General features: G+C 39.1%; 1 protein-coding gene across 2 annotated transcripts in view; it reads right to left on the bottom strand.

Annotated features, from left to right (window-relative positions):
- The window catches only part of LOC109073035 (transcriptional coactivator YAP1-like), a 31,795-nt gene extending 15,432 nt beyond the window's left edge, over nucleotides 1–16,363 (bottom strand). For both annotated transcript variants that reach the window (XM_042743906.1, XM_042743905.1), the window contains exons 1-2: nucleotides 15,748–16,363; nucleotides 11,668–11,903 (exon numbers count right to left, since the gene is read on the bottom strand). In XM_042743906.1, coding sequence (XP_042599840.1) covers nucleotides 11,668–11,903; nucleotides 15,748–15,948 — 437 coding nt within the window. In that variant the 5' untranslated portion in view covers nucleotides 15,949–16,363. The remainder of the gene's footprint in view (nucleotides 1–11,667; nucleotides 11,904–15,747) is intronic.
- Nucleotides 16,364–19,557: the final 3,194 nt, after the last annotated feature.

A 19,557-nucleotide genomic window follows, 5' to 3' on the forward strand; every position in this document is an offset into this window, starting at 1 on the left:
TTTTGTTTGCGGTACCGAATTGACAAGACCCTTTCCCATCATAAACACAACCGATGACCATTTTTTTCTGCCGTCACTTTCTCTTTGCCACCAATTAGTCACTATTCTGCCATCACTGCCTTATGAGAATGGGAGGGAGCAAGAATAACAAAAAGAGGAGAGAGAGAAAGAGAGTGACTGACTCAGCACTTCACCACCCCCTCTTCTCTAAGCTCCCTCTTGTTTATGCTTTACTGATCAAAGGATCTGCCAAAAACTGTCCCTCTCCCACCCACCTACCAGTAAGCCACCCTACCCCCAACCCACACACACACACCAGGAAAACAGACAAGGAACAGGGGGCCTCTTCAGGAGGGTCATGGGGGAGGGCCGAATGACCGTCAAACAAAAAGAAAAGGCCACAGAGGAGGAAAAGGAGGAGGAAAAAACGAGCGTGGAAGCAATCCCTCAGAACTCCATTGGCTGAGTAGATCGCTGTGGTCCTGTTACACTTTATGTCACCCCGATCCTCCCCCTTCTATTGCTGCTGGAAACTATGACAGAGACACGGGGGAGCGAGAGGCGGTGTGAGTTAATTTTAATTGGAGAACAGGATGTCGAGTATGAAGATCTCCTCTTGGGTTTCAGCGAGGGCAGACGCAGGCGCACTCACACAGGTGGGCTTTATTAGCCCGAGCGCTCTGCCCACATGGTGCCTTTTCCATGCAAAACACTGACGCTTATGTTTAATTCAGTGTCACGATGATCCAGAAAAAGAACTATTGACCGTAACCAACACAAGCGACATGCAAAATGCAAAAATCTCCAAACTCAAGCTAAAAGATTAACTTTGTTCCAAAATAGATGGCATAGGCAACTGCCTTCTTAGGGGTCATCCTAAACATCGTAGAACCTCATAAAAGAATGATTTGAAGTGCACTAAGGAACTCTACAAAACACACATATGACTCTGTACGGAAGTTTTATAGAATGAAAAAAATTGCCACTCCTCGCGCCTTATTTCATGCCAGTAGTTGGCGATGTCACCTTGTTAGTAAACAGTACGTGCAGGGAAGTGATGATTATATGATGTATATGATGCGTCTCCGCTGTTGGTTGTAATAGTGGTGAAGTAAATCCTCACTTTGCTGAAGAAGCGTTAGCAAACTCTTGAACAGCAACAACAGTATATGCACTTCGCCATTGTTGAGTATGTTTTCATGGCGCTTGCCTTTAAAATTGACACTTACTGTGCATGTCTACATACCTAACACGTACTACGCACGTGCATTCATTTTCAAAGATTCCTGTTTTGGGTACACAAATGATAATGGTGGCGTTTTCAAGAAAAATATGTGTTTTCAATGAAAATATGCGTTTTCAGTCCCCAAAACACCATTGTCGTGTAAACGAAGAGGCAAAACGCATAAAAAGTTTCCCATTTTTGGCTGAAAACGTTGTCATGTAAACGGCCCCTTAGAAGGCAGCATAATTATGTTTCTCACCTTCTGGAACAGATTTTATGTCTGTGATGCTGCTCTCTTACAGGGAAGTCATGGCCTAATGGTTAGAGAGTTTGACTCCTAACCCTAAAGTTGTGGGTTCGAGTCTCGGGCCGGCAATTCCATTACTGAGGTGCCCTTGAGCACGGCACCGAACCCCCAACTGCTCCCCGGGCGCCGGAGCATAAATGGCTGCCCACTGCTCCGGGTGTGTGTTCACGGTATGTGTGTGTGTTCACTGCTGTGTGTGTGCACTTTGGATGGGTTAAATGCAGACCACCAGTTCTGAGTATGGGTCACCATACTTGGCTGTATGTCACATCACTGTCACTCTGTAGTCAAAAGCACACCATCCAGCATGGGTCAGAGCCCTACCATTGCGTCACTCTTGAGCGTCTGCTCATGCAATGTTCCCTCTGCACTTCCAACACACGAACAAACACACTTCACAAATGAAGCAGACTAGCTTTCCTTTACTCAGCGGGAAAGTACCGGGAAAATAGGAGGACAGCCAAAAGTAACAATAATGGTGAAATCCATATACTTTGCCTGTCATTTATTCATGATGCCAACCTGTATTTGATGAATTGAAGTGTTAGAGATAGTCAAAATCATTTATTATTCAGCTTTCAGATGATGTATAAATCTCAATTTAAAAAAAAAAAGAGACCCTTATGACTGGTTTTATGGTCCAGGGTCACAAATAATGACAAAGAAATGGCAAGTAACCCACTGAATTAAATGTATTTAAATGTTTTATTTACAACTTTACTTTTTATATACAGCGCCGTAATAAGTGACCAGTTTAACGAGGATGACTGCACATTCACACCAACAAACAAACACCTATGGCAACGGCATCCCAACTCCCACCAGAAAAACATCATTACCACTCAGGGCCATTACAGATCACTGGGGGCCACCAGCTGAGAGGCGTTATTGAAGATTATGGGGCCAGAGATGGAGACAAAAGCATAGACAGGATAGACGTCCGCTCAAGAAACACCCTCCAGAGCTTCAAACATCATCAGCCAGACGACTGCAACCTTCTTTCTGCAGCACTTCTTCCATCCCAGACTAAGCAGACTGGGAGAATGACAAACAGACAAAGAAAGGTCTACAACCCTGGTAGCAGGCTTTTGCTTTATAGCCAATAGACAGGGAGAGCGGAGGTGGGGATTCTGGCACTTAAATCACATTGAGCCATGACCACACAGGAATCACTCCATGACACTAAAGGAGACAGTGCTCTATAGAAGCTCACTTCCTGATTTCTTCTCCTGCTGTTATCACTGCTCATGAAACCAGAGAGCGCTCGAGGAGGAGGTGGTGGTGGTGGTGGTAGGTAGAGAGGGGAGGTTAGCGAGCTCACGGCACTGGGGCTAGACCCTCCCAAGAGCTCGACATGATTGATGGCCCAATTATCAGGGCCCTGTTTATTGTGCTGCAGTTATTTATAACACAGCAGAGCTTGAGGTGCAGCGATGAATGCTTCTCACAGTTGCACTCGACTTCGCCAGCACTGCATGTTTTCCACTTTGCCTAAGAAATAACAAATATTTGACCTTGAAATATGGTGCATACTGGATGAGCTGTATTCAAAATAGCAAAAAGTGCCAAGACGGCATTCCCCATTCTCTGTCTTTGTCCAAAATTAGCATTATACTTACTTTGACCTGAGAATTTAGTGGTTGGAGGCATATTTCAGATAAAATACGACGAAAGCTCCATAAACAGCATCTGTTTACCACTGAAAAACATTGTGTAGGTGCATTAATTCACATTTTTGTTCATTTTTGTTTTTTAAGTTGAGGGACAAACTGAGATCATTTTCCGTAATATTTGACATAATTGCACAGATGTTGCAGGTAAGGGCTTTGTTGTATTTCATATGAATATTCAGTAACACTTTATTTTAAGGTGTCCTTGTTACATGTTACATGTACTTACTATTATAATAACAATAAATGATGCATAATTACACGCAAGTAAGCCTAAACCAAACCCTAATCCTAACCCCAACCATACAGTAAGTACATGTAGTTAATTAATATTACTCAGTACTTAAATGTATAATTACACTGTAACAAAGTGTAACAGAATATTCTTTTAAATAAGTGCTCAGTAATTTTTTTTTTTTAAACAATGAAAATATTATCATTTATTACTTATAGAATTACCTGTTGGTTATACATAATACAATATAGTACATAAAAGTAATGAGTGACTCCATATCAGACATTCAAAAGTTTTCACATTGATAGTAACAAGAAATGCATATTATAATTCTTTCTGAAAAATCATTTGACTATGTAAAAAGATGGAGTGCTTTTCTGAATTATCAATAATGGAGTAATGGCTGCTGAAAATTAAGCTTTGCAATGACAGGAATAAATTACATTTCATAATATATTAAAATAGAAAACAGTTATTTTAAACTGTAATAATATTTCATAAATAATTTCATTTAACTTTTGAACAGTAGTGCATCTGTCTATTACTAGTAAACACTGTTAAAATAATGACCTGTAAAGGATTCTGTATATTAGCTTAGCATAACACACAGCATCTAATGATGCCAAAGAGAGGCCGCCATTATGAATGACTGACTGAATGCTGCTAGTCAGGAAAGAAAGAGGACATCAGACCTCAGTTTCGGCCGAGCGGGCGAGCGTGCATCAGGACGGGTGGTTGAGTGACTGAGCTTCCGTCAGCAGGACATCATCAGGAGAGATTATTGAGCGACCTGCTGACCTCTGGCCGGATTTAAGTTCCTCTTTGAAGGAGGGCTCATATCACAGGAGTCAGCGGACAAAGCAGCGAATTAACAGAGGCAGAGAGAGCAAGAGGGAGAGAGAAACTAGAGAGAAACTTGGGTAAAGGCTATGAATAGAGTTGGGAATTGTTAGACATTTTCCGGTTCCGGTTCTGCCTAATGGTTCCTGTTCCATTAAAATCATTAAACCATTATTAAAAAATAGGGGTAAGGAAAAATGCACAATACTCAACCTCTCAATGCTCAATACTGTTTATTACTTACTGTCAATTTAATTTAAAAGTTGGCAATGTCAAAATTCAACATATATTACAGTATACGGATCTTCATAGAATCCAAAGTGAATGTGAAGTAGGGTTGGGTATTGTTAGAAATTTTCAGATTCCGGTTCCATTTAAATGACCTATTATTATGTTTTTTTTTACTATTTTACCTTCATTGAATGTAGTGTTGCTGGGAGGTAGTAAGTAATGTTGAGTAATGCTAGTCCATCAATCAGCATGTGCTTTAAAGTTGATGTTTTTACACTATCAATAAACTTAGAAATTGCTTACAGTTCCGATTCTTTTCAAAGAACAGAACCGGTTCTGAACAAGAACCGGTTCTCGGTTCCCAACCCTAGCTATGAAGTTCTCAGAAGGGGTAGGCAAGCTATATTTTAACATTTAAATCATTTATATTTTTCTTTTTAATGAAAACGTACCATTAAACTGCTGCTAATGGGAAAGCAAAACAGCATGAAGCTGAATGTAACACATTCAACACACTCCCTGTGCTATTTCGTAAATGTAAAGAGCTTTTTGAACTAGACGTTGGTCTGAATACATAGGCAGTGGTTCTTTTTGAGGCAGTTTGTTCCGTAGTGACAGTAGGAGCATTGATGTCTGGGGCAAAGGTGTTACATCAGGACTGGGTAAACACTGGTCTGGCTAACTCTGCTTTCTATATGTACACACACACACACACACACACTCACAGATGACACTTTAACAGGAAAGGGGCTTGTTTGTGCGTGGTCAATAAAGCCCAAGCTTGACAAACACACATTTGCTCAAAGTAAATGCTTCACACTAGATGAGCTGAGAAATGAATCCACCCTGACCTGGGAAACTAAACATTACAAAAACGAGGCCACTGTAATCGAACAAATGACTTAAACCAGGAAATGGGTCTAAATGGGTCTTCTGCTCATGTCGTAAAGTACAACGAGTTCAGAAGTCAATTTAGGCTCAAACGTGAGTTAAAACTAAACAAGGGGTGTATGACCAAAATGCTGTATATTATATGAACAATTATATTATCTATGATAAATCATAACAACAATAATATTCCCTACTGTCAAAATGTTGGGGTCAGAGTTTTGAAAATATTTTAGTGTATTTTATTTAAGCGAAAATAACACAGTTGTAAAATATTGTGAAATCTTATTGCAATTAAAATACATTATTCTCTATTTTAATACATATTAAATGAAGTTTCAGGATTCTTTGACCAATACAATACAATACTGTTTTATTAATGATATAACAAAATCTCTACTGATTCACACATTTCATCACACAGTATTCACCAGCATTACACTGCCCGACTCCAGGCCTTGATCATGCATGAAACAAAAGTATGATTTTGGTCTGGGTTTGTGAGGACGACAGCCTCTCCCTGTGATGTTGATCACATTTGCAATCGCAAACTTTCACTCCCTTTACTCGTCCTCCACACAAATGTGCTACAAATGGAGCTGGGAAGAGAGGCCTGACCCAGATGGCTAAACCGTTCATCCGCCATCAAAGAGACGACCAAAAGCAGTACACAACACGCCTGCTCCAAACTCACACATACAAGGGTGCAGTTCAACACAGCGTGATTCACACGGAGCCTCCCGATGAGCGTATTTAAACACAGACAGGAGTGGCGGAAAATAAAGTTACAATCACATGAACACAAAACTCCTCATAATCTTGTCACATCTATATTTTGCCTGTAAAACCCGTTTTGAAATTGAGACGGATGTGAATTTAGCCTATGCCTCCTTTCAGAAAGGAGAAAAAGGCAGAAAAGCAAATATTTTCCCAACTGGCTGCAGAAAAACAGAGTTTGTGTGTGTGAGGAAAATGCAAAGAAAACAGGCCACCCCAGAAGACTGCAGCACTCAATAACAAAGACTGTCTGAGCTAGCAGTGTGTGTCTGGACATGTAACGTTTCCAGGAGCAGCACCATTGCACTACAATACTACTACAGCTAGGACAAAAGCTTGCACGTGTGTCACTTGCTCCTAATACACATGCTTTCTTCAGAGGAAAAAAAAAAAACATTTTCCTGTTTGTTTCTACTGAAGTGCCAATATTAAACCAGTGCTACTAAAATATTAAATATTAAACTTGCAAAAATAACTTTTGAGTACTAATACTGTTTTCAGCAAGGAGCAATCTGTATAGATTTATTATTATATAGTTTATCTGATTTGTTTGGATTTTATTTATATCCTCCTGATGGACACAAACCAAAGTTATTAATATATTCATAAGTGACCCTGGACCACAAATCCAGTCATAAGGGTGAATTGAGATTTATACATCATCTGAAAGTTGAATAAATACACTTTCCATGGATGTATGGTTTGATATGATAGGACAATTTATGACCGAGATACAACTATTTGATAATCTTAAATCTGAGGGTGCAAAAACATCGAAATATTGAGAAAATCGCCTTTAAAGTTGTCCAAATGAAGTTCTTAGCAATGCATATCCCTAATCAAAAGTTACGTTTTGATATATTTACAGTAGGAAATTTACAAAAATGTATGATAGCAATATATCATGCATCTCTAACATGATGAAAGAGTCTTAATGATATACATTCAAGGGAAGCCCTGGCATCATGTGTCCTTGTGATTTTCCAGTTTTTCCAATCATGATCACCTCTTACCCAAACCAAGAAAATCCCATGGAGGGAGCAGACAGCAGGAAGGAAACAAGGGGGCCATTTTAAGTCTACGGACCTTGAGGCCACACCGATCTAGTGGTAGAGTAAGTTGCGAAAACTATAGAGTGCTCATTAAATCACTTAACACCATGCTTTTACCATTACCACCGGGTCCCCTCACACTATTACGACGGGTCACGTCCTTTAACTCCACACCCAAATGGTAGTTCCTATTAAAGTTATTTTAAATATTTTAAAATTACATTATCAGGCATATTCAGCAACAAGAAAGATATGTGTGACAAACATAAGTCTAAATGCATGTATGTGCAACTGAGTTTTGCCTTCAGGAAAGACTCAGAGACACACCTTTTGTATAGTAATTAAAAGCAGTATGTTCTGAAGTGGGTGGAGGGGTAATGGTGGTTCCCATCACAGGGTCTTATCCCTGTGATAGTTCGGGTTCCACATCCCTGGGGGTCCTTCTCGGCTAGGTCTGGCCTCCCCCCCCACAACTGAGTCCTGGCTTTAATAAGACAACGGAAACACTGATTAGCCCCTCTATTTGGCCACATTCTCCAAATTAGAATCCTTCATTAGTTTATGACCCTGGTCTCAGTGTTAGTGCCCTGTGAACTTTACCCCCCACCCCTTCCTGAGATCCCAAAAAAACAGGCAGGCGAGAACTAAACAAGATGACCCTCAACCGCCCTGAGCCCCCCTTTCCCTCGGTCCGAGTCTATTATAAATCAAAGCTCACAGTAAACTGTTGGAGAAAAAGGGAAAGAGAGGAGGTCAACACATCATGTTGACCTTTCCCACTTCTGTCATCCACAGGGTTAATAACGAAAGCAGGAAGACAAGGAGGAAAAACAGGAGACAGAGACAGACCTAGGAAGTTAAAAAAAAGACTAGGCAACAACTTCTTTTAACCTCCAGTAATTCTAATCAAATCTACACACTCAGTGTGCAAAGAGAGTTGTAAAGAACCAGATTTATTCAACAATTTATGCAAAATAAATCAGTATTTAGCAGATTCATAAAATGTAAATAATGAATCTGTAAATTCATAAATGTTATAATAATTAGCTAGAAGTCTGTATAAATCACCCCGCTGACCGGAATAACAACACGCTTAACAACGTAGCATATTTTCCTGAATATGCTACATTGTTTTTGTTTAATAATTTGAAAAGTGGTGCGACTTGTATTCCAAAGCACATAAAACATGCATAAAGCACAAACATTTTGTTTCCTTTAAAAACTATTTGTGTAGACATACCATTTATAATTTAGTTTGTTAAGATGATAATTTTGTTCTGTTCTAAGCCCAGCTAAATTTAAAGGATTTGTTGTGCTGTGGAGTACTTTACATTACTTCTTAATGTAATAATAAAATAGGACTTATACACCATTGCAAATTATCCATTTGTTCTTTCTTCTCTCTCTCCAGCTAGTGTAATTTTGACCCAACTTATAGTCAACTTTAAGTCAAATTATAGTTTACTTATTTTCCTGCATTCTCAGGAAGATCCACAACTAGCATCTGGAAGCGCCACAGAACTAGTTCCCTATAATCCTGGGCTTTTGAGGCGGCGTTGAAACAGTCTTCAAATGACTGGGTGTTGCAGATTAATTACGACTTCTGATAGCTTTAAGTTTCCTGTCATTTTCTTCCCGCTATCAAAGTGTCACGGGACACCACTGAGGCCTGAGCAAAGGCTGAACTAAACACAGGACAAAAAGGTTACAGTGTAACCATTCAAAGCCTAAATCTAACTAGTTTTAATAGATCTTTCACTGTGTGTTCAGAGTCTTGTTTGTTTGTCTATATCTGACCAGGTCACATGAGTGTCACTGGATAAATAAAGCAACCCGCTCATGCTCTCTCTCACTACTGTATCTCTACTGAGCAGATTCACAAACTGTGCTTTCATTCATGCCGAAACGGAAACCAGGCTGCTTGTCAGACTTCCCTTAACTGTGTCAATCACATGTGGCCAAAGCGAGAGCCATCGGGATACTTCGCAAACCTCCGTCTGCTTATCTGCAACCAAAATGAGTGGTAACAGATATGCTCTCTAATGAAATCTCTGGTCTTAGGAGAAAACAACTTGTGTGAGGGTCGTGCACATGCAGAAAGAAATGTGAGCTTGTTATAGTTTCAAACAGGTTGGCTCACAGCCCTCTCACCACCCCTCATCTGAAGAGGGCCTGATTATAAATAGGAGTGTGTTTGTTTTCCAGGACAAGCTTCCTGAAGCCTTCAGTGTTTCTAGATTCAAATTACACTTTTTATGTGCAATGGGAGTCGTAAGGAATCGGAATTAGTCGACATTTTATGCATCTGGTAAATTATTCTGTATTTACCAAATCACTTCCATAGTATAGAAAAAATACTATTGAAGTCAATGGCTACCATCAACTGTTTGATTACAAACATTCTTCAAAATATCTTATGTGTTTAACAGAATAAATAAACTCACACAGGTTTGGAACAAGTGGAGGGTGAGCAAATGATGAAAGAAATTTCATTTTTGGGTGAACTATCCCTTTAATCTATACTAGACCAGAATAACAATGGATATCAAGCTGTCAGCACTTGACAATGTAGCATAGGGAACCGCAAAACTCAGCTAGTTGGTCTAAAAGAAGCACTGTATAATTAGGCTGGTTTCAGATTCATCTGACCTGAATCAGACTCGCTCTTAAGAGTTTTCATAAGACTTACAAAGCAAATGGAACAAAATGTCATATTTTAAGTTGGACTATTTTTGACTCAACAAAATCTCTCGGAAAGAATGCTCATGATGCTTAAAAACAGGTTTCGGTTTCATCTGACATGAATCAGAATCTTTGGAGTTTACATAAAATGTACAAACCAATGGAACCAAATGTGAGACACATTTTAAGTTAGTCTTAGAAGTCTTAGAACCAACAATACTCATAACACTCAAAAATATGTTCGAGATTCACTGGCCCTGAATCAGGCACGTACTTAGGAGTGCACACAAATTCAGTGTTTCCATCACTCGATTCTGATGCGATACTTCAAAATGTGCATAAAAGCAGGGTGATGGAAACCAAGCTAGTGATATGCTCACTACAAAAAATTAAGAATTGTTGACAAACCATGCCAACTTCCTGTGGGAAAGATATTCACAAACAAAGCAAGGGTTTGACAACAATAAGACGTTGAATAAAATGAGGCTGCATTTCTCTAAAACCCCAAACAAAGAGAAGTTAAAAAGGAGGGGGTTGTCAGACAAGAGATGTTCATTTGTGCATTTCAGCAGTGACAGAGACGGGGTGAAGATCAAACGGTGCCCACACACAGGCCACTCGAAAAGGTAGCAGTCTCTATGTTTGCTTAAAACTTCCTTCATTTTTTTCGTTGAAGAAGAACGAGAACTACCAGACTAAATTTGGAGCCGAGTCTTAAGGATTAGGCGTCCTCATTGTTGGATGCATTAGCAGTTGCGACATTTCCAAAACATTAGCCTTGGTCTTGTGAGTTGTCTACACAAATGGCGTTTTCCCCTTCCTGTCCCTCAAACCCCTTTTGCACAGTTCCTGGAGATCTGGTCCAAATGAAGCAGATGTTCTCCAGATGTTCCTCTTCTAAACATCTGTTTTAAAAAGCTCTCTGTTTTATCATAGTAAATTGGAGGCTAATCATGTTTGTCTAGAAGCGATTGGTCAGAGGGTCACTGTTCCAGACATCCCAGAAACTTTGCATTCAAAAATTCAGTCCTAATATAGCAGCTATTAAATAAATAGTGACAACTTGAATAGGACTTATCAAAAAGACACAATGTACTCCTTAAATCTGCCTTTTTAACTCCTCCTGTGTGCAGCTTGTGTCCTGTGGACAGGCAGATGAGTTTACCAGGCCGGCCCGTCCTCCACTCGTTCTATGTTGCTACACTGGGCCTTTGTTCCCCTCTGAAACCCAATCCACAGAAGCACTAAGTACCCACACACACGCACACACAGAGAAAGAAACCTTGGCACACAGGCTAACACACTAGCAAAGACTAAAATATATAAACCAGCTGGAAAAAAAAGACTCCTTATTGGAAGTTTTGATTAAAAAGAGCCTTCATCTGCACATTTAAATAAAAACCAAAGTCATTTTCTTAATGTAACTATCAGCTTGCAAGCTTTACGTCACACACCACCATTTTTGGGTCCAAAAGCTCTATGGGATCCCAAACGCAAACAAGAAATGGTGCACTCTCAGTGTCTTGCAATACTGTTGAAAAATCAGGAGTCTAAACTTTATCTTTAATGGAATTTCAGTTAGTGACAGGTATGAGCCAGAAGACTGTAGTGTACAATGTGAGCTAAAATGACTGTGAGCACTGCAATCTTGACCCCATTCTGAAGGTCAACAATGCCTTATCAATTTAAAAGACATGCAAAGAGCACAAAACCATGTTGACATAAATGTGATATCACGCATGACAACGTTAACAACTCACTTTAGGAAGTATCTCTGGCCTGAAGGGGTCTTGGCCATCTCCCAGCCTGGGGGCAGCGGCACATCATCAGGTATTTCGTAAGAAGACTGGCGGAGGTGCTGAGGTGGGGCGTTTGATGGAACCATGCTGCTCAGTGTGCCAGGAGAAACTGCACCCAGCTGCAGGGAGGCGGGTGAGGAGTGTGCCCTGACGTGCTGGGGCGTGAGGGTACCAGCAGTACCTGCATCCGTGCTGGCCTGTACAGGGATAGAGGATTATCTTTAGCATAAAGAAGACATTTAGATTAGGATTAGATTTAAAGCAAAAAGGCAATAAGTCTCTTAAATAGGAAAGAGCCTTATGTCTAAACCTTAATTATTCAAAACACGGATGACGTCACATAAATGCACACATATGATTCTCAGCCTATGTAACTCAAAGATGCCCCATTGTGAAGGTCATATACTAAATATTTGTACTAAGTTTTCCTCTTGTACTTCTCCTGAAATGATGAGAGAAACTAGGGTTACAATGCATGGATACATTCATCAATTATGATTAATCTTACAATGAAATTGTTAAAGCATTGTTTCTTATGCTTTTTGTTTTCTTTCATCTCATATGTAACAAATCTGTTTTCTCGATGCCATAAGTCTCAAGTCCTCCACCTGTAAAAATTGTTACTGTAAATCATTCTTTGTGAACTATGTGAACTCTGTATGGGAAATGAGTAATTTCTTTTCCAGTTAATACAGGGAAAGTCAAAGGATAATAGGATAATAATAACGTATTTCCGACATGAATAAAACACAGAGTCGGCGTCAGAGCAGATCTACTGGAGGGGCATTGGATCATCGGCGGGGGGGCACTGTCATTTGATAAATATTTTTAGACGCATTGGCAACATCATAGTAGCATGGAAATCCAGACCTAAATCTGAAAGATCTATATAGAAGACAATGAACGATTTAGACTTGGGTTTTTTATCTAAAAGAGGAACAGAAGACAGGGCTGTAATTTGCTGTTTTGCCGACCGGATACGGCAAGAGTCAGTTAGCTCCAATGATCTATATAGAATGACATTCTACCCTAGAATGTTAGCTCCAATGATCTATCTATATAAAATTGTGACGAGTGGGGGCGGGGCCGAGAGCCGAGCCGTGGGAACGGAGTGAGGCCGGTGGAGTGATTGGGAAATGAGCGACACCTGCTCCACTCACGGTCTCGATTCCCACGGAGGAGATTGGGAGGATACAAAAAGAGGAGCGACGACAGTGAAGGACGAGAGAGGACCAGGCCTGGGCTTTATTTTGTGTTTGTCGAAGGCAGTCGCCCCGTGAGGGGCTGTCGCGCTGTTTTATCTTTATTTGGTTATTAAAGTTTTATTTAAATGTTCGCCGGTTCCCGCCTCTTCTTCTTCCCCGTGACTATGGAGTTTTTTATTATTACAAGAATGTCATTATATAATTTTTTTTATTTTTTATTTTTACCTGTCTTTATTACTAATACACAACAGATGACGATTGTTAGTTAAAACGTTCCGATTCCATATAAGGTTAGTATAGCCTAGTTCAGCACTTTGCGAATGGACAGCGACTCAAGTAGCACGTAGTAGCCTATTCTCGGCGTTCGAGTTCAGTAGCCTACATTTCTGGGAAACGCGCGAGGAATTGCGGCTAATGTTTATAACCTTGCATGTAGAGAGCGCTTTTAAGAGCTAAGATAGGCTAGGCTACATCGTTATCGGGAAACCCGGCCCCAGAACCATAGCTAAACAACAGAACAGGACAGAAAATAATAATATAAATATAGGCTAAATAAAAAAACATAAAATAGGCCTACAATAAATAGCAATATATTTTTTATACTTAAATAATTACAACAAATTACGACGACAAAAATAAAACACTGAATCAGTTTGAAGCTCTTGAAAAAACCGGCAAAAAAAATGTCCCCATTAGACAAAGTTTTTCGTATAGATGTTTCTGAAAAAGTAAGGCTTTTTTCTTTCAAAAACGAATTGGACATCATCACACAAATGTCTGCGTATTAAATCTTTTGGCGGGTGTCCGGAGCTAGCATTTGCAGAAAAAGCGCCAGCTCGGCTCTCATAGACCATGGTACTGGTGGTCGTGGCCGTATCTAAGTCTACTGATTGACGAGGCTGCGGAGGTCTAAAATCTTTTTTTTTTTTTTTAGAAATTTTTAAAATTAGCTGCTAACATTTGTCTATAATATAGACGGACAAATGTTCTTCAACTTGAAATGGATTTTTTTGCGCGCATGCTGCAAATCAAATGTAACAAGTTTACCGCGGCGACCAATAAGCATTCACCATGACGAAGCCTATTAACGTGCCATGCACAACCAAAATTATGCATTTTCCCCATTCTTTTTTATTTGAATTAATTTAAGTTACAGTTTTGAACATTTAATATTAAAATAATAACTAAAAGGGATATTTTTTTTGGGCCACGCCATGGCCTGTAGGAGGGGCATCAATGACCGCTAGGGGGGGCACGGCCCTCGAATGCCCCACCACAGCGCCGACGCTGATAAAACACCATACATGGAAACGTAAATCCCAAATGATTAAATTTACACAAGGACACTGTTGTCCTTTTGAATCATAACTGAGTGTTGCTTTCATTAGTTTTATCAGCTCCTTTTTATAATAACAAAAAGTTAAGAAACGGATGTGGCCTAGGCTGCAGACTTTAGGAGGAGCTAAGTTGGAAACGGGCTGTCCTGGGGCAAGTTTTCAGCAGAACTTAACGTGCGCATGCGCGAGATCTGATTCCAAACAGGAGAAAACACGGTTACTTTTGTTGACAACTTTTTATTCTTTCTTTCTTTTCTTTTTTAATTAAGCTTTAAAAGATGACATATTTTAAGTATCTTCGCTCATGGAACAAGTGCCGGAAACTAATTAATATAAACCTCATATTGTTTATAAACCGCTTATCGCCATTCTTATATAAAATAAAAGATAAAGCATTAAAAGTGAAAGCCAGTTGCAATGAACAAAACACTGAAAAGCATATTTCAGGAATGAAGTCGTATAGGTCTGTGTTTTCTTTCGGCTGTTTAGAATAACACAACTAGCGCTACCCCGCATCGCTAGAGATTCACTCGTTTGAGTCGGTTCTTTTGAATGAACTGTATAAACGGGTTTGCAAATGGTCTGAATCTTTTCGCGATTCAGTCTAAATCACTCCAATAGCTCACTCATGAACCGAATCGTTTAGAAAGGTTTCACCTCGTAAAACAGTAACAAAATGTTTTATATAACACAGAACAACAACAACAAAAAAGCGCTGGATGAAGTGTAGCTAATGTTCATCTATCATCAGCTGAAATGAACCCTGGAAATAAATCTTATCTTGTGAGAGTGCATGCAGCTAGTGAATGACTTTGTACTGTCGGTCAAGACATTTGCACCCACTAAAAGTATCAAAATACAAAGAGTACAGAATGATATGACAAAGTACCATGTATTACCATCACTTTACGTTAGCACGGCCACAGTGGTACCCCTTTTTCAACTTCAACTAGTTCTAGTGGTGAATATAAGAGAGACACAACTCTTTTCTTCTGTATTTGATCAAACTTGTTTGTTTGCTTATTTGTTGCAGCGTAACTAGTTACTTTCCGAGCGGTAACTTTCAGTTCAGCTATTTTTCCTGTGCAATAGTTGGTAGGAGTTTAAGAATAATACATTTCTAATGAATTGTAACTTTTGTGTTATGACATTTCTATTCATTTTTATTATAATTTCTGTTTGTTATAAATTACGTTTGACACATTATTATTATTATTATGATCTTTCTTTATACTCTGCATAAGGACATACGTCCGCTTAAGCACTTTATTATTTACTTAGCCTTTTTTCACTGTATTTTTTCCCCTAATGCAATGCTTAGGCTACTGTCTTCTGCTCATGCAATAACAAATCTACATTGCCAGAGTTGCACACTAAACGTTATAATCAGCAGAGACTGGAGAAGCTGAAAAGTCGTGGCCCCTCGCGCCATTTGCAGTGTCAGGCGCAGGGAAATTTTGTGGAAATAGTTTGTGGTTTCTGTGGGGGTGGCCTCTTACTTGTCTGGAGTGGGACTTTGGCTCTGGCGGCTTGAAGAATGAGTCTGGCAGCTTTCTCATCCTCATCGGCACGGAGGGGGGAGTGATGGTGTTTTTCGGGTTCATCACAGCGTTGAAAAGAGCCTCCAGATCGGTCTCGGAGTCTCCCCGAACATGGACGATCTGGTGGCCGGCAGGAGGGTTGTGCTGGCTCGGATCCATGACTCCAGATAAAACCTAGCTCTTCTTTCTATCCGACTGATGAATTGGTGGAAACGGGAAAATTGGCTGCAACCATAAAAAGCCAAAAGATTAAATCCAAACAGCTCAAAGCTGTTTTCTGTCCGTCGGCTTTATTAATTATCCAAGCCTTGCGAAAAAAGTAGGCAACGCTGTTTTTCTGCTTCCCGAGAACACCCCACTAAATGTGGAAACGCGCATATCTACTAAACTTTCTCGTTTAAACTTCTTCTGAAGTATCTGAACTCTTTAAAAGCGCTGGCCGTGTGACTTTCCCCAAAGTTTACGGCTCCTCTAACGCAGACATTGGCAATGACTGTACTGCGCATTGAAAATCACAGCCTCTCACAAACCTAACCAACTTTTTTTCTTCTCTCAACTTCTGAAAGTTTGGGCAGGACATCAAACTTTATGAGTCATGTGACCGCTGACTCAGAGAGGCGGGGCTTAAGCAAGAGCCTTTAAAAGCTACACGATTTTCTTCTGCGCGGGGCCCCATGTATAGAGCCCATAAATATTTATATTTCAAGCATTAGTGTTTTAAGAATGATTAATAGAGTGTCTAAATATCTATTAGGGTCGTATATATCTATATTATAATTTACTTCAAGCTAATACATTTATTTACTTTATAAAAATTGTGGTCATTCAAAGCTGATCTGTGGGTTTTTATAGATGGTGTCACAATTTTTCATTCATATTTATGCCATGAAGTGTCACTCACCACGGAAGAAATCTCATTATACAAAAACACACCAGTGAAGTTCAAGCACTCGCTTCTTTATGAATAAAGAAATAAATTGTCTTTCATTATGTAGAAAGCTGCAGAAAAGTAGTTCCATGCAGTTCCCATAATTGTTATGTAAATGAGCCTTCCCGGGCCATTGAGAAATCATTTTGTCAAGACTGAGCCCAGCTCTTTTCCCATACATTTAACATTGAGTGACTGATTATGAACCCCTTTTAATCCTCTGCGGGAACTGTAAGGGCATGATGAATGGATTAAAAAAAAGTTACTTTGTACTTTTCTCTTTTAACCAGCCAACCAATATCCAGCCCTAACACAAGCCATATATAATTAACCACATTATGTGTGTGTTTTTGTCAATGCCTTGTTATTTATTCTGCTCTGAATTATCTCCGTATTAAACTCTAGTGATCATGAAGTGAATGCAGGGGAGACCAGGGAGCTGTTAGTTGTAACACCATCATTTGTGAATGGTGTGAAATCATTACTGGACCATCACCCTCCTAATGTGACCTTTTGAAGACTCTTTTTTTTTTTTTTTTTTCATTTTGAAAGTGAAATGAGAGTGGTGGTAGATGACGGTAGGGCTATAACTACAATGATTTTTGTACAATTAAATTTGATTACCAAAGCTCATTTTAAAATGTCAATGATTACTATAACAAGTTACAGTAGTGTAAAGGGGTAGGTTGTTTTTGCATTTAACATTAATTTATACAGTGTAGTGATAAACGGTAGATTTTATTCAGCTTTATTTTGTAGCAGACAGATATGGAAATATTATATCCAATTGTGTGACATAGGTATTGAGCAAAAATCCACTGTTACCGATGTTTAAACAAAATTCTCCCTGGTTTCCTCCACAATGTGAAATTCTGATCAAGTTTTCAGTGCAAAATCCTTCAGTCTCTTTTATTTTACCACAGTATTTGAAGGTTCGCAACAGTAATTGTGACTTGACATGATACTCCAAATAAGTTGCTGTCTATGAAAATATTCCTTAATGTGATTTTCCTGTGTGTGTGTGTGTGTGTGTGTAAGCTCATTAAAGAGCGGTAAATATCCTGAAATGACTGAGGCAGTATTTGAAGTTTGTTCTGGGGGTTACCCTGCCCAACCCTGGGGGAGACCACCCACTTAGCTGTCCTGAGGGTAACTCCATCATTTAGTCAACATGTCCCAACATCGTTGAGCCTGTGACAATTATCTTTGAGCCTGCGACAATTGTTGACATCAGTATTAAACAAGAAACGTAAGTGTTACTGAACAAAATTATTTGTCAGTGGTGTAGGATTGTGAAACAGTAGGCCCTACATAAAAAAAAATATATTGAAAATGTAAATGTTTTTAAAATTCTCCTCCCATCTTTTAGATCACCTGTCATAAATGGGGTAATTCCCTATCTTTCATCTTTTAAGATGAGACAGCTTATTTGTTTTGTTAATAATCCCCGTGATAATGTGGGTAATGAAGATAGCAGTGGAAATGCTTCCATAATCCTCGTCTGAATGGAAATGGGAGCGTTTGTGCGCCCTCTATAGGTCAATGACAGATGAAACTATCTAGTTATTAAACATTTTACTGATTAATCGTAATTCATTTTGGTCATTATTTAAAATTATACTGTCAAATTATTAAAAAAAAAACATAATATTTTTTCTCTTACACTCCTTTACCAACCTTAAATAAATAGTACTCACCCTCAGGACATCCAAGATTTCAATGAATATGTTTAATCGGAACAGATATGGAGCAATTTAGCATTACGTCACTTGCTCACCAATGAATACTCGGCAGTGAATGGGTGCCATCAGAATGAGAGTCCAAACAGCTGATAAAAACATCACAATAATCCATAAGTAATCCAAATGACTCCAGTCCATCAGTTAACGTCTTATTTAAGTTAGAAGCTGCATGTTTGTAAGAAACAAATCCATCATTAAAGCATTTAAACTTAAATTACTTTTTTACTTATTCTGTAATATTATTGGTTTTGACGCACTGACACTATCAGGTGAAAACAAAACTTAAACGTAATTGATCTGAATGATGATACTGCTGTCATCTATAGAACTACTTTATTGCTTAATCATCATTGTTCCAAATGTGATGAATTTTGCCACATCAACACTGATTAGAACTGCTTCACAGCAGAATTTGAATGTGTCTTGTATTTGCTTAAGTTTGCTTCACTGGTTTCTGTTAATGTCCTGTTTATTCTTGTGAAGCTGCATGGAGACGATCTGTATTGTATAAAGGTGACTTAACTTGAAAAGGTTACAAATAGGGTTTGAGCGTAGCTTCAGGAAGTGGAAGCTTCATGGAGCCACCCCCCCCAAAAAACAAAACGTTAAAACGGTTGGCCGTCAAATAATGAATGATGATTATTCTGATGAAAATACAAAGGAGTAAACAATAAAATGTTCTCCCACAAAACTGGCTTGTAAGGCTGCACATGAAAAGCCATTAAGCAGAAATGACTGTGGAAGTACACCTGAAATTTGCCCAAAAAGTTAAAAATATATATGAATAAAAATGTGATTTTGTGTTCAGATGGAGCTATGGTGGAGCTTGCCATTCTGTGGCACTCAAACCAGCAGGTCTCTGCTGTGGTGGTTGACAGGGTCTGAGCATCTTGCTGTAAACAGATAGGAATGGATGGTGCAAAATATGAGGAAATACTGGTAAATACAGATAAAACTGAAGCTTGGTAGTAAATGACCTAAAATATGTTCATGTCTTTGCTTAGTCACATTGACCTGAATATTCTGGTGAACAAAGTTCTGTCTGCAAAGTTATTGTAAAAGACTGAAGCTGCTATCGATGGAAAAGTTGACTCTACA

This window comes from Cyprinus carpio, chromosome B18 (assembly GCF_018340385.1).
Source record: "Cyprinus carpio isolate SPL01 chromosome B18, ASM1834038v1, whole genome shotgun sequence".
Taxonomy (NCBI): domain Eukaryota; kingdom Metazoa; phylum Chordata; class Actinopteri; order Cypriniformes; family Cyprinidae; genus Cyprinus; species Cyprinus carpio.